Source organism: Dermacentor albipictus, chromosome 4 (genome assembly GCF_038994185.2).
Source record: "Dermacentor albipictus isolate Rhodes 1998 colony chromosome 4, USDA_Dalb.pri_finalv2, whole genome shotgun sequence".
Lineage (NCBI taxonomy): Eukaryota > Metazoa > Arthropoda > Arachnida > Ixodida > Ixodidae > Dermacentor > Dermacentor albipictus.
In genome coordinates, this window is record NC_091824.1 from 31782698 (window position 1) to 31799270 (window position 16573).

The 16573-nt window shown below is 46.0% G+C and overlaps 1 protein-coding gene across 1 annotated transcript in view; it reads left to right on the forward strand.

Annotated features, from left to right (window-relative positions):
* LOC135900144 (phospholipid-transporting ATPase ABCA3-like) overlaps positions 1–16573 on the forward strand; it is a 168209-nt gene that overhangs the window by 101057 nt on the left and 50579 nt on the right. The window contains exons 12-14 of the mRNA XM_065429583.2: positions 2182–2476; positions 4466–4626; positions 12043–12607. Of these exons, the coding sequence (XP_065285655.1) occupies positions 2182–2476; positions 4466–4626; positions 12043–12607 (1021 nt within the window). The remainder of the gene's footprint in view (positions 1–2181; positions 2477–4465; positions 4627–12042; positions 12608–16573) is intronic.

Here is a 16573-nt window from a genome sequence, read left to right on the forward strand (position 1 = left end):
CCGTCCATCTGTCTGTCTGTCTGTCCGTCTGTCTGTCTGTCTGTCTGTCCGTCGTTCCTGTCTGTCTTTCTGTCTGTCCGTCGTTCCTGTCCGTCTGTCCGTCCGTCCGTCCGTCGGTCCTGTCCGTCCGTCCGTCTGTCTGTCTGTCTGTCCATCCGCCTGTCCGTCCGTCGGTCTGTCCGTCCATCTGTACGTCCGTCCGTCAGTCTGTCCGTCCATCTGTCCGTCCGTCTGTCTGTCTGTCCGTCGGCCCTGTCTGTCTGTCTGTCTGTCTGTCTGTCTGTCTGTCTTTCTGTCTGTCCGTCGGTCCTGTCCGTCTGTCTGTCCGTGTCCGTCCGTCTGTCTGTCTGTCTGTCTGTATGTCTGTCCGTCGGTCCTGTCTGTCTCTCTGTTTATCCGTCGGTCCTGTCCGTCTGTCTGTCTGTCTGTCTATCTGTCTGTCTATCTGTCCGTCTATCTGTCCGTCTATCTGTCCTTCTGTCTGTCCTTCTGTCTGTCCGTCTGTCTGTCTGTCTGTCTGTCTGTCTGTCTGTCTGTCTGTCTGTCTGTCTGTCTGTCTGTCTGTCTGTCTGTCTGTGTGTCCGTCCGTCCGTCCGTCCGTCCGTCCGTCCGTCTGTCTGTCTGTCTGTCTGTCTGTCTGTCTGTCTGTCTGTCTGTCTGTCTGTCTGTCTGTCTGTCTGTTTGTCCGTCCGTCCGTCCGTCCGTCCGTCCGTCTGTCTGTCTGTCTGTCTGTCTGTCTGTCTGTCTGTCTGTCCGTCCGTCCGTCTGTCTGTCTGTCTGTCTGTCTGTCTGTCTGTCTGTCTGTCTGTCTGTCTGTCTGTCTGTCTGTCTGTCTGTCTGTCTGTCTGTCTGTCCGTCCGTCCGTCCGTCCGTCCGTCCGTCTGTCTCCTGAAAAGATGAAAGGCATATATCGGGTAGATTGCTAGCCAAATCCGCCTATCCCTCATCGTAATCGCCTAGCATTTTGAACAACGTGCATCAATCTTCAGTTTTATAGAAGTTGAAACATCGCCTTTTGCAGATAGCATAATTCTAGTTCTTGAGTTGAATTGGACTGAGAGACGGACATTAAAAAAATTGAAGCGCGTAATAAAGCAATTACCGAAAGCTTTCTAATTAACTTCCTAATTAATGATGTCACGACGCCTACTGCAATTTACGAATTGCAGCCAGTGAGATTGTAAGAAACTCCCATTTGGAATTATTTTCCGTAATGACACAAGTTTTGAGATATGAGCCTATAAACTAGCCGTAATACTGCACTGGTGGTCCACTTATTTTCTTTAACGTAATGCTACTGCATGCATTGAAGCGTGAAGGTAACTGGAACACCCATGTATTTGTTCCCACAATTTGGAATATAATATATGGAAATGGGTGTAATGCTAGAAATTCATTTCGAGTGAATGCGTCTTGCAAACTCACAGGCGACAGTTAGTAAATGGCGATACGTGCCGTAAAAAGAAGTTAATTTGTCACATCTTAATTAGTTGTATATGTGTTTCGATCTCTTGTTCTTGTAATGTCTGCCTCTTCGAATAAACCAGCTTAGCGAAAAGAATTATTCTATCTGCTACAGGCGATTTTTAAAAATTCTGCGGAAATTAGAATTTATCACCATGCACATGTACTTAGCTATTGTTCTGATACATAATAAGGGCAATGCGCTCTCCACCCATAAGCTAACGTATAAATGCTGTGTACTCTATGTGGACTGCAGAGAAACGTTAAGAGGCCGGTGTCTTTTCTCTGTGGTTTTCGATTGAAGAAGGCGCCGCTTGTGCCAGACTTGAGTATTGCTAATGAAATGTATTTCCCTTAATTAGTGGTTATAGTACAGAGAATCAAGAGACCAGCATGTATTGGGCCGTAGTGCGCTGTGTGTACATCGTAAATTGAATCTACTTCGCCGTACTACTTGAAGAGCGCAGAGTGACTGTCTACGAATATTGCGCTTCTGTCACAGTCGAGCGCGACAAATGATTAGGCCACGCGCTGAGGTGCGAACCTTTGTAAGCATTTCATTGAACAGGCTGTTGCTAGGCTGGGGATAACGTAAGGCCCTGTGTGGGGGCGAGGGGGGGGGAGGCTTCATCCCGCTCAGAGATATAACCAATTATTACGGTGATGCTGCCGACAGCGAAGTCGCGGTGCAAAGTGTGGGTGACGTTTGCATGGCAGATTCGCGTGAGCTACATGTCTGGCAAGGCGATGGTGCCGCCCACTGGTGGCCTCAACTTGGCTCCCGGCGCCAAGGTGCACGTGGCCCGCAGCGGCAGGGTGCTCTGGCGCGGTCTGCTGGCGCTACAGCAATACCGGCTGCTGCACTGGGGAAGCCACGTGCGCTTTTACACGCTGCTGCTGCTGATGGGCGCCCTGCTCTTCCTCGTCTTCTGTGACCGGGTGGCCAGCGTCAGGATGCCCTTCCCACGAGCGCTGCCACGCATACCGCTAGACCTCGGCGAGCTGCGGCAAGGTATGGCATGACGAGTTCTCCACAAAGCAATGAGCGGGTCGCTCGGCTGGAAATAAGAAATGGGTATGGCTTTACACCCACGGAGAAAGCAAAAAAAAGAATGTAGGAGGGAGTGCCAATGGGATAAAACTCATGCCAGATGAAGCCGACACAAGTGATCTGTGTTAGAGTGAGATTTTGTGTCTTCCGTATCTGCGCGCACGCAGCGCATGCTCTTGCGCAAGAACGGCTGGTGTGACAGCAACACGAGGCTTGGGCACACGTAGACTACATCGAAGTGTTTACGTGATAACAAGCGACCGAGATTGAACAGGCATGTTTGGTGAAAATGTACATAGAGCAGTTGGGAAAACACTCGATAATAATATATGGGGTTTTACGTGCCAAAACCACTTTCTGATTATGAGGCACGCCGTAGTGGGGGACTCCGGAAATTTTGACCACCTGGGGTTCTTTAACGTGCACCTAAATCTAAGTACACGGGTGTTTTCGCATTTCGCCCCCATCGAAATGCGGCCGCCGTGGCCGGGATTCGATCCCGCGACCTCGTGCTCAGCAGCCTAACACCATAGGCACTGAGCAACCACGGCGGGTGGAAAACACTCGAGGAAGTGCGCTTCCATCAAAACACATCGGCAGACAAACACACTGATTCGCGAGCGCTCTCACAGCTTCTTGGGCAACAATTTAGGCAGAAAATTGTAATTGAGTGGCTTGACTTTGTGAAGTCCATCTGCGTTACAGAAAGCTACCTCATAGTTTGTTCACTGAACGTGAAGCTTTTGAGACTTAAACTGCCGAATGTGTGTGTAAAGAAGCGAATACAAACATATGACTTAACGTAATTTTCTTATTGCTGTTATTGCGGCCTGCCTCTTAGTGTGAGCAGTAACACCAGAAAAAATAATGCTTCCGGTGATCAATTGCGCAAGCTTGGTCTTGAATTAGGTTTCAGCACAGACGTAAGTGACCTACTTCTTCGCGGTTAACCGTAATTGTCGAAGAACTGCACCGTCCCTTTTTTCAGAAATTTGTGTCTACCTTATTCTCTGCTGCAAAAAAAAAAAAACGTTGCTTAATCAACACGTAGCTAAGTAACTTGTATATCCTTCCAGTTTTTCTGCTTCCTTCTTGAGCAAAACAACTCCTTCCTTGATTGAGCAAAAGCAACGAGCCGATTAAGAGGCAATCATTCTATACCAACCGGCTGTTTCTAGCAGCAGACAAATGAAATATAGAATTCGCCCAAAATGATTTTATATAAAAAGATGAAATGCGCCAATCATGACGCTGTTGAAAAGTTTCCGAACGTGCCGTTCACTCTATTTCTTTCGGAGGGAATGCCGCTCTGTTTTCTTTTTTTTTTCGAAGAGCTTATCCGAAATGATGCTTTGATGTCTATCATATACTATCAATATATCAATATCTATCAATATATCTATGAATACATATACATTGTTTCATCTGTGACACAGCGGTAATGCCGTTGTGAACGCCCTCTATGTTCTTGCTGTGTTACTTTACTGTATTTTCTTGAATGCACAATTAAGGCAGTGGCTAAGGAAGCAGCCAATCTTTCTCAAAACATCTGTTGTATTGCGGCGAGGCGATGGGCGTACGTCTTTGTTCGTGTGACGTAGCATGCTTGTACAATACATATCAGGTGCTGCCTTTTTATATAGCACTGTGCTTTCCCCATGCAGTCGCTCATTTTTCTTGCACACATGTTTTACGAAGAACAAGCTTGTTTCAGTAGAATGACCATATACTCGCAGTGAGCGAAGTGCGCGGAGGTCAGGGCCTTACACGAACGCCGGTCTCCAGGTGAGAGTTCTGGATGTCCAGTGCTCAGTGAAAGGCCTCCGCAGCAAAAAGTAAAGTTTTGTTTAAGGAGTTAGCATTCTGCGTCGTAGCCCACACAGACACCCACAACGCGCGTCTCTTACAACTTTAATCATTTCCCTGTTCTTCGGCCTGCATGTGTTCCAGGATACATGCACAACGTGACGCAGACGGCCGACCTTGCACAGGCAGTCATTGGACCTGCGACAGCACACCGTATCAAGCTTGTGAAAGCAGAGAACGGCGTTCGTGACGCCCTGAGTGACAGAAACTTCACAGCCCACTTCGCCTTCGAGCTAGGAACTAAGGCAAGAGCAATCAATATACCTCTCATACCCAGGAATTTTTTATATTGCCCCTTCGGCAATCTCCTAAACTTCACCGCATTACACCAACACCACTCAGCGTAACTCGTAACTCACCAGCATAACTCGTTCCGCTGTTTCAGCTGGCCTCATGCGCAGAATTTAGAGCGTAGAACACAAAGACAGAGCTCCTGTCCGGTGTTCCTTCGTCCTCTTAAGATTGTTAAGATCCCGCTGTCGCCGTCGCCCTGATGTTACGTATAAAGTCCAAGTGCAATAATATCGTGGCGACGCGCCGTATGCTTATAGATGCAAGTGAAAGCGTGAGAGTGTGAGTCGAGGATGGTGGCTTCATTTCGCGCGTGCAAAGGGAGAAGACGGGAGTCAACACGTCGTGTTCCACTGTGCGAAAGGGGGGGGGGGGCGCGTGAGGGGAGAGGTTCTACTCCGGTGGCGGCTGAGCGATCAGCGATGAGTAAAGAGTCTAGGGGTACCAACGGCTCGGCTTCGTTTGCGATGTGTTCTCGCCACTCAGTTTGCATTGAAGCCAGAGGCAGCGCGGAGGTCAATTCGCTCGCTGCAACTGCCGCTCTTCGTTTTTGAAAGCAGGCGTCCGCGCTCACCCGCACCCACGCATTTATGTTGGCTTGTGGCGCGTGACACCACGTTTGGTGGTTAGTTAGTCAGCCAATGTTTGCGAGATAATACAGCCAATAAAACTTCTATAGTTACTTCGTATGGCTGTCTACTAATTTCCTATTACAGGCGACGGTGTCCTTTAGGGTGAAACTGTTTTTTTATGTTCTCCTAGATTTTGAGTGTTGAATTCTAGGACAAAATGAATTCCTACGAACTCACTCAACTGTTCCATCCGCTGAAAATTTCAAGCAAAAATAAAACACTCAGATTTACTGCTTTTCTGTCGCATATGCTAAACCAGCAACTTGCTCAAGCAATTACCAGTAGCTTATTGCATGCTAGAAACCGATTTAACAACGCGCAACTAAATGTTGCCTTTACGCCGATCGGCTGGTGCAGTTTACCGCTGTGACTAACAACAGAGAAATGTGGCACTGGTATAAGCGGGGTGCCGACAGTTTTACTGATCATCGAAGATGATTACGATTGCCACCACAGAGATTGACATTAATGGTAGACCATATGGCTTGAAACAACGTCGAGGATGCTTAGTCAACGAAAATGAGGCACTTTTTTATTCATCATCATCATCATCATCATCATCATCATCATCATCATCATCAGCCTGGTTACGCCCACTGCAGGGCAAAGGCCTCTCCCATATTTCTCCAACAACCCCCGTCATGTACTAATTGTGGCCATGCCGTCCCTGCAAATTTCTTAACCTCATCCACCCACCTAACTTTCTGCCGTCCCCTGCTACGCTTCCCTTCCCTTGGAATCCAGTCCGTAACCCTTAATGACCATCGGTTATCTTCCCTCCTCATTACATGTCCTGCCCATGCCCATTTCTTTTTCTTGATTTCAACTAAGATCTCATTAACTCGCGTTTGTTCCCTCACCCAATCTGCTCTTTGCTTATCCCTTAACGTTACACCTATCATTCTTCTTTCCATAGCTCGTTGCGTCGTCCTCAATTTGAGTAGAACCCTTTTCGTAAGCCTCCAGGTTTCTGCCCCGTAGGTGAGTACTGTTAAGACACAGCTATTATACACTTTTCTTTTGGGGGATAATGGCAACCTGCTGTTCATGATCTGAGAATGCCTGCCAAACGCACCCCAGCCCATTCTTATTCTGATTATTTCTGTCTCATGATCCGGATCCGCAGTCACTACCTGCCCTAAGTCGATGTATTCCCTTACGACTTCCAGTGCCTCGCTGCCTATTGTAAATTGCTGTTCTCTTCCGAGACTGTTAAACATTACTTTATTTTTCTGCAGATTAATTTTTAGACCCACTCTTCTGCTTTGCCTCTCCAGATCAGTGAGCATGCATTGCAGTTGGTCCCCTGAGTTACTAAGCAAGGCAATATCATCAGCGAATCGCAAGTTACTAAGGTATTCTCCATTCACTTTGATCCCCATTTCTTCCCAATCCAGGTCTCTGAATACCTCCTGTAAACACGCTGTGAATAGCATTGGAGAGATCGTATCTCCCTGCCTGACGCCTTTCTTTATTGGGATTTTGTTGCTTTCTTTATGGAGGACTACGGTGGCTGTGGAGCCGCTATAGATATTTTTCAGTATTTTTACATATGGCTCGTCTACACCCTGATTCCGTAATGCCTCCATGACTGCTGAGGTTTCGACAGAATCAAATGCTTTCTCGTAATCAATGAAAGCTATATATAAGGGTTGGTTGTATTCCGCACATTTCTCTATCACCTGATTGATAGTGTGAATATGATCTATTGTTGAGTAGCCTTTACGGAATCCTGCCTGGTCCTTTGCTTGACAGAAGTCTAAGGTGTTCCTGATTCTATTTGCGATTACCTTAGTAAATAGTTTGTAGGCAACGGACAGTAAGCTGATCGGTCTATAATTTTTCAAGTCCTTGGCGTTCCCTTTCTTATGGATTAGGATTATGTTAGCGTTTTTCCAAGATTCCGGTACGCTCGACGTTAGGAGGCATTGCGTATACAGGGTGGCCAGTTTCCCTAGAACAATCTGCCCACCATCCTTCAGTAAATCTGCTGTTACCTGATCCTCCCCAGCTGCCTTCCCCCTTTGCATGTCTCCCAAGGCTTTCTTTACTTCTTCCGGCGTTACCTGTGGGATTTCGAATTCCTCTAGACTATTTTCTCTTTCATTATTGTCGTGGGTGGCACTGGTGCTGTATAAATCTCTATAGAACTCCTCAGCTACTTGTACTACCTCATCCATATTAGTAATGATATTGCCGGCTTTGTGTCTTAACGTATACATCTGATTCTTGCCAATTCCTAGTTTCTTCTTCACTGTTTTTAGGCTTCCTCCGTTCCTGAGAGCATGTTCAATTCTATCCATAATATACTTCCTTATGTCAGCTGTCTTACGCTTGTTGATTAACTTCGAAAGTTCTGCCAGTTCTATTCTAGCTGTAGGGTTAGAGGCTTTCATACATTGGCGTTTCTTGATGAGATCTTTCGTCTCCTGCGATAGTTTACTGGTATCCTGCCTAACGGAGTTACCACCGACTTCCATTGCACACTCCTTAATGATGTCCACAAGATTGTCGTTCATTGCTTCAACACTAAGGTCCTCTTCCTAAGTTAAAGCCGAATACCTGTTCTGTAGCTCGATCTGGAAATCCTGTATTTTCCCTCTTACCGCTAACTCATTGATCGGCTTCTTATGTACCAGTTTCTTCCGTTCCCTTCTCAGGTCTAGGCTAATTCGAGTTCTTACCATCCTGTGGTCACTGCAGCACACCTTGCCGAGCACGTCCACATCTTGTATGATGCCAGGGTTAGCGTAGAGTATGAAGTCTATTTCAGTTCTAGTCTCGCCGTTCGGGCCCCTCCACGTCCACTTTCGGCTATCCCGCTTGCGGAAGAAGGTATTCATTATCCTCATATTATTCTGTTCCGCAAACTCTACTAATCACTCACCCCTGATATTCCTAGTGCCTATGCCTTATTCCCCCACTGCCTTGTCTCCAGCCTGCTTTTTTCCTACCTTGGCATTAAAGTCAGCCATTAGTATAGTGTATTTAGTTTTCACTCTACCCATCGCCGATTCCACGTCTTCATAGAAGCTTTCGACTTCCTGGTCATCATGACTGGATGTAGGGGCGCAGACCTGTAGAATCTTCATTTTGTACCTCTTATTAAGTTTCACAACAAGACCTGCCACCCTCTCGTTAATGCTATAGAATTCCTGTATGTTACCAGCTATATTCTTATTAATCAGGAATCCGACACCTAGTTCCCTTCTCTCGGCTAAGCCCCGGTAGCACAGGACGTGCTCGCTTTTTAGCACTGTATATGCTTCTTTTGGCCTCCTAACTTCACTGAGCCCTATTATATCCCATTTACTGCCCTCTACTTCCTCCAATAGCACTGCTAGACTCGCCTCACTAGATAACGTTCTAGCGTTAAACGTTGCCAGGTTCATATTCCAATGGCGGCCTGTCCGGAGCCAGTGATTCTTAGCACCCTCTGCAGCGTCGCAGGTCTGACCGCCGCCGTGGTCAGTTGCTTCGCAGCTGCTGGTGACTGAGGGCTGGGGTTTGATTGTGTTGTTCATATAGGAGGTTGTGGCCAAGTACTGCACCAGGGTGGCCAATCCTGCTCTGGTGCATCCTACCGGTTCTGGTCACCGGGATCAGGCCACACTCCAGGCCTGTTTATGCAATTTTATCAACACGCGGATTTTCTTTTTTTTTAATCCGGTGGAAAATTGCCGGCACCGGGATTCGAACCACGGACCTCTTGCACGCGAGGCGGGTGTTCTACCTCTACGCCACCGCTGCACACTTTTTATTAGAGGCTTGCTAATAAGCATTGGTGTTTTTTCCCTAAACTTGTACATTTAACCAACTTCTATAGCATTGAAATAATTGTTTGTAATGAAAACTAATCATTCATGGTGGGTGTTGCCTACAAAACTTTTTTCTCGAGATTTAGAGGTAAACGCACCATTAAAATTCGTGTTGTGCGCAGGAACTTGCATTATACAGTACAACCGGTATTAACGAAAATACTTCACGGCTATATGAAAGAACGCAAGTAGGCGATCTAGCAATAGAAGTCAACCAAAGAGACCAGTGAAATAAGATGTATTATGCTTTTCTTCTTGCCAAATCATAATATTGATGATGATGAGGGATGAGGACGATTGTATAATAATAATAATATTAATAGATTTGCTACGATTACCATGATGATTGAAAGGCTCTAGCGCACGCTTCCTTATATAGCTGTAATGGATGACTGTCTCATGCTAGACAAGAGGCCGGCGCTGGTCGATATTTACTGACCAGACAAAGATACACTCAGCGTGAAGCGAACGTGCAACAAATTACGATGGAAGCATGTTTAGTTCGATCTCTATGTGTTCGACGGCAGCACTGCTTGGGCTTGTAATCTGGAGGCTTTATGAATTTATCGATAATTCATCGATAAGCTTTTTTTGGTGACGATTGAGTTAATTACAACAAACTGGCTAGCAATTGGGATGCTCAGAAGCTTAAGTGTCCTCATAGTTAAAAAAATGACTTATGCAAATAAATGTCTAGAAGTGTTTTAAAACATGCGAAAAACTTGTCGGAACTGCACTAACAACCGTGAATTCAATCTTGAAAGGAAAGCTCTAGATCCTGTGACATTTTACAGATACCTCGGCATCCACGTGAGAGGCGTTCTTTCCTGGCGCTTGCATGTTAACTATGTTTCTAATACCGCTAACGTATGCTAGATTACTTACCTCATAATTTTTTCTAGTCACCATCGTCGCTAAAGCTGCATCTGTATAAACCACTTGTTTGCCGGAAATTATCATGTTCACGCACAATCGAGGACTTTAATCACGTAACGCGTCTCACTGTCGTTTAATACATCCAGAATCCCACTGTTCGATTACTTTAACAAATTACTTTCGTCATGCCAGTCTTCCATCCATGAAATCAGCACTTGGCATATCTGACCTCTCATTGCGTCGTAAATGATCTCGCCTTTCGTTGCTCCACAAAATCTGCTATTATTATTAGTTTCTCAAAGACGTCGTTTTTACTCCCCCCGTGTATTTATCATCTCGCTCGGACTATAACTTCAAAGTTGGTGTGCCCTTTTGCCGCACTAATGTCTGTAACGATTCTTTCAGCCCCAAGAATAGCATTGAAGGAATCGCCTTCCCGTCTCAATCGTCGCCATCACTGACACCAAGAGCGTCTAGGTTGCCATCCATGAGGCTTTTTGTTGATTTCATTTGGTAACCTTGGTAATCGTTCCTAGGCTTTTCTTCCCCTGTATTGACATGTACAATATTTGTATTTCACCTTTCCTTCCTGTATATCCCTCGGGCCTTGAAAGTATGCTGAATAAGTAAATAAACATGGCATTAATAGCTCGCCCCCCCCCCCCCCAAAAAAAAAAGAAAACCTGTGTTTTCGATCCTCTTCTGACGTAATATTGGCATAATGATCACAGAGCTGAGTTGTTTGCATTATTAATTAGTTATTTAGGAAGCACACAAAGCTACAGATCGCTTCCTTACATGTCTGCATAGAATATCCCTACATATTGTTTTGGTTGGCTCTGATGTGCTCCTATTTGCCCGTGCGCGGCCTACAGGGGCTTTGCGAGTACCGCTCGCATGGCGTCAGAGCCTATACAGTCGAATGAATTCCGCCCTTCGTATGGATGCGTCAGAGTGCTTGCCTTTGTTCGATAGAGGTTTGTACGCTAGTATGCTTTTCATGGCACTTTCGTATAACTTTCCCGGCTGTTTTCGTGCGTAAGCACTTGATAAGGCGGCTGGACAATCTATTTCTTCAAGGAAGCACTTACTATGCCGTCCGACAGAGCTCAGTCTAGCGAGTTTCAAACTATTTATGGGCAGATATACACCCTGTTAAGTTAAGTTGAATAATCAAAACATAAACGCGAAAAATACGATCTGTGTATAGGAAAATATGTTGAAAAAGCTGACAACAACAAACTGCGATGCGGCATGGTCCGACATCAGAAAACTTACACCACGTGCGATATTTCCCCGCCTAATATAAAGATTTCTCTGAAAACTAAAAATGGTAGGCACTCCCCTTAGTCTGTCCTTACCTGAACAGACCCTGTACAATGTCTATCAACAAGCCCCGCCGGAGGAAATCGGAATTTATCTCGATCAATGTGTGCAATTGGGGTTTTTAATTAATGACGCACAGTGGGTCGCTCTTCGTGAGTGCCGCAATCAACTGAAAAGCGTTACGTTTTGGCGAGTTGGTTGTACATGGTTCTTAATAGACTTTTGCGCGTACAAAGACAGGACGTCGAACGAAGAAGGGACACAACGCGTGCAAACTTCGTGTGTGCCTTCTTCGTTCGATGTCCTGTTTTTGTGCGCGCGAAAGTCTAATAAGAACCGATCAGATGAGTGAACACATTTGCGGTGGCTGCAATTACAGCTAATCGGCGCGCTGCAATAACAATTCACGTATGTCGGGTTCGAACAGCTCAAACATATAGCTTCCTACAAACCATCCTTCGCTTACCTGAATACAAGTTCTTATTTACCGGCGCTCGGCAGCCCACGAGTCACGATAGCGATCGGCGTGATCATGTGACTGCCGCATCGGTTATGGCCAATCGCGTGCGGCACTTACAGTTATTGCAGATGTTTTGTGAACGTGGTGTGCGGCGTTATGGCTCGAGGTAAGGCTTATGAAGAAAGTGCTCGGCATTTCCCACATTCGTGATGGGTATGCCGGCTTTCGTCACGTGGCCTCTTACCGCCAATTCCGCAGGCACTGATCTCCTGGTACAGCGTTCGCACCCGAAGGTCCGAGGCCCTGTCTCTGCTACTGCTACAGAACGCCGCCCTGCAGTATGTCAGCGGCGACAGTGCCATGCGCGTCGAGGCCGCGATCGAGTTCCTGCCTGGCGGAGCCTCCGTGAGCCCCGTCAACGTGTTCACGTGGCTCTCGGACGTCGAGCTGAAGCTGACCGGCGCCACGTTCGCTCCCATCTCGCTGGGTCTTTTCAGCGCCGCCGCCGCGCTGTTTCCGGCCGCGGACCAGGCCAGTGGTGGTCGGCTGCTGCAGCGGCTTTCTGGGTTGCCGGGCGCTCTCTACTGGCTGTCCAACATGTTCTGGGACTACGTGGTGCTCTACATGGTGTACATGCTCCTACTGTCCCCCATGGTGGTCATATGGGGATTCGGCGACAGCGTCGAGTTCTGGGTTTCCGTGGTACTGCTGTTTGCGGCGTACGGGTGGGCAGCCATACCGCTTGCCTACGTCTTGTCACAGTTAGCCGGTCCTAGACCTTCTAGAGCCTTCTCCCTGGCGGTCGTTGTGAAGTGCGTGTTCGGTGAGCGACACTTTGCGTTCTCCCTCTCCTGAAACACTAGTGTCAAGGCTCACTAGCGTGCGGCTGCGTACGCATTCCGAATGAAATATGTTAAAGGCTGCCTTCGGGTTTTTACTTAAAGAAAGTTCAGTCTTCCTACAAACGGAACATGTTGAGGGACAGTGAACCTATGCTGTATTGTTGCACTTCTATAGTAGATCACACAATGATGCTTATGTGTAATGAGGAAACGAAGACGGACCTTGTGTTCAATCAGCATTTATGTGTCGGGGTCCCTTTGTCTGCAACCTTAACTGTGGTAGTATACAGCATAAAGCCGTGTCATACTAACTAGCTCGCGTGGAAGCATTTCTGGGCTTAACGTAGCTGCAGTGCTACACAAGCACAGAAGTCTATAGGGTAAAATCCCGCAAAATGTACATAATGACGAGAGTGGACTTCGAAACATATTTAAAACTTCAGCTACTCCCTAGGCTACTTTACTCGAACATTACTTCAATTGCAGTTACAGTTCATAACCTGTTTGGTTTATCATTAATATTTTAGGTGAAAGTGCACTTATCGGGCCTCTGAGAGACTGCGAGTCATTCAGTTCTCTACTTCCGCCTATTGAATCAAATCAAATTGAATGAAGGCTTTATCTGCTTTCAGTACAAGGACGTGCATGGCTAGAACAAGCTGCTACGAGTAGCCGCATAAGGAGGCAAATTTAAACTTTTACAGGCTCCCTACACAAGTGTTGGTAGCACTTGTGCGCGTGCTTAGAAGAGCGAAGTACCCTCTATACGACAGGAACGCTGGGAATGACTGTTGCCTTGACAGCCGCGTTTCGAAGGACAGTTGCATCGAGTTTCAGCTGCGTTGCAGGGGTGTAGGTCCTGCTATCATGTTCAAATTACAAGTACAGATGCCACCAGTATCTCCAGATTCCCTGGCGCACACTGCAAATTCTTCAGTCTTCGAACCTGGAAAATTAGGCCACGTATCTTTTGTTAGTGGTTTCAGGTGTTCACCACATATGTGGCCGCAGTGGCCCCCCGTTGGTTGACAAAGTTTTATTTATCCAGAAGATGTTGATTGATGATCTTTATTGGTATTAGCTTTCAAACGAAGCGGCGGGAAATAGACTACTAGGCTGGTTGACCTGTTCCCATTTTGCTAGATCTATTGAAATTTTTCATACTGTCTATCTTCATTTTGTACTTTCTATTCAGTAACACGCTTATCGATAACCTGTAGAGTCTGTATTGTCAGAACAAATTCTAAAGTTCCCGAACTATATCACCTTTCTCCACTCACTTTGACAGCTATTCATTTATGGCTTGCATTGCAATTTTGTATATCATAGACGTTGCTGTAATCGGCCTGTACAAGCTCGTATTATCCTGATCACCTTTGCTATTTTAAACAAGGCTCATGGTGCCTTCACTCATCCAACCGGAATTGTCTTTGCTATAATGATTTGCTCCATTGCAATTGTCAGCTGTGCCTTGACATTTGGACCCAGCTGTTTGACCAGTTTTTTGGTATTTCATCTGATCCTGCTGCCATGTTATTCCTAACATCTTCTGCTGCTTATTTGCAGGTAAAGATTTCGACTTTAAATTAGGTGCTCTTTGACTTGCGGGATCTGTTGCAGTCGGGACTTCACCTTTCCTCTTGCCGAATTTTTCACTAAAACGTCTCTTATTTTGCGCAGCGCATCGTCTTCTTCAAACATGTTGTCATCTTCATCCTCCGTAAATGTTGCAAGTTTTCAGTTGGTGCTACTAATGCCCTTTCATGGTTCCATAATCTCTATGAGGCGCTTTTATATTTTTTGCGAATATCATGCAACCACTCTCAATTATACATTCACGTATTTCTTCTAGAAAAAGTCATCCGCTAGTTACCTCTACCTAACAAAGAGGAGAAATTCTGCAGCTCCACTGAGAAGGCACGACCGCTTCCGTCGGCATAAGTTGAAAGGATGGATGGATGGATGGATGGATGGATGGATGGATGGATGGATGGATGGATGGATGGATGGATGGACGGACGGACGGACGGACGGACGGACGGACGGACGGACGGACGGGCGGATGGACGGACGGACGGACGGATGGATGGATGGATGGATGAATGGATGGACGGATGAACGGACGGACGGATGGATGGATGTTATGAGCGTCCCCGTTAGAATGGAGTGGCGGGTTGCACCACCAAGCTCTTACTATTATACTGCCTAATGCGCTAACTAGGTAAAACAAAAGGTAAAAGAAAAAAAAACACGATGAACTCCCGCAAGCAAATTTCCTGACCCCATATTGTGAAATTTGCTTTTGTACGTCTCCGATTTTTGCAGTTTCCCTACTTTTCTTCCACCAAACTTCCAATCACCTCTTACTAATCTCTATTGCGGACATGTTTACTTTTACCCTGCTCTCGCTGAACCCAAGGGCTTACAGGAGGCCAGTGGTGCCTAAATAGACCACTGGGCTCCATATTCTAATACAACATGCTCCATCGTTTCCCTAGCTTTACCGCAGCCACCGAATGCTTCTTCTTCCGTCTTCTAGTTCGCTTTATAGGTGCGTGTTCTAAGGCATGCCGATCTCGCTTCGATAAGTAAGGAGCTTCCCTTTGAGTTATCATAAATTGTTTCGTACCTGATCTCGTTTTTTTTTTACATTTTAAGTAGTTACTCATGGCAGGATTCTTTTCCATTGCCGCCACCCATGAAATTATTTCAGCCTCTCTGACTTTCCGCTTGACGTTCTTTGTTGTTGTGTGACTCACCCTACAGTCCGCATTCTTGCTGGTAAGCTTCCTACTTCTTTTACTCCACTGTGAATCAATGTTTCTCCTGTACAGATACCTGATCATTCTCCCAGGCCATTTACTTTCTTCCATATTCCTCAGGTGTTCTTCATACTCAATTTTACTGCGAGCTTCCCTCACTTCAAAACTAGTCCAGCCCATATCACCCTGCACAGCTTCATTTGTAGTCTTCCCGTGAGCGCCCTGTGCGAGGCGTCCCACTGACCTTTGGTTTCCATCGGGTCCTGATTGTACCCGTGATTTCAAGCAAACAAACGCATTTCCAAAAGTAAGTCCTGGAACCCCATTACACCTTTCTTCATACCCCTGAGCACCTCGTACCTATTGTATGCCCATAGCGGTCTGTGCTTCATTATGGCTGTATTTCTCTTCACCTTTACTGTTATTTCTTTTTCCTGTGTTTCCATATATATATATATATATATATATATATATATATTCGTTTATCCATATACCGAAATATTTATATTCTTTTACCGAGGCATTTCCTGGCTCTTGCCAGTGTCTGTTCACTGTTTTCATTGAATACCATAGCACCTGATTTCCTAACACTAAATCTCAAACCTAAATTCTCGCCTTCCTCTCCACAGATATTAGCCAGACGTTGCAAATCACTTTGCTTTTTAGACAGTAACACAATGTCGTCCGCATAAAATAAACATTGAAGCTGCTGCTCTACTACTGTAGCCGCCTGTTTGCCCGAGAGATTAAACACGATATTACTTCCTTCCAGCGCCCTCTCCATCCTCACCATGTACATCATAAACAGCAATGGGGATAAAGGGCACCCCTGCCTCAGTCGCTTGATGATATCAACTTTCTCCTCGCTCCTCATCCCTTCTCATTCAACGCAAACGGGATTTCCTCGGCAAATCTCTCTCGAAAGCTATAGACAATCGTCACCTAAGCGCTCCCTTTCAGAATATCCCACAAAATGTTGCGGTCTACGCTGTCATAGGCTTCTGTAATGTATAAAAACGCGACATATAGCGGTGTGCTGTCTACTTTTGATATTTCAATGCACTGACTAAGAACAAATAAGTTATCATCCAAACGCCTACCTCTTCTGAAGCCATTTCGAAGTTTTCCCAAAATGCCATAATTATCTGGCCATGCTTGCAGTTTTAATTTGATTGCCTGCATTGC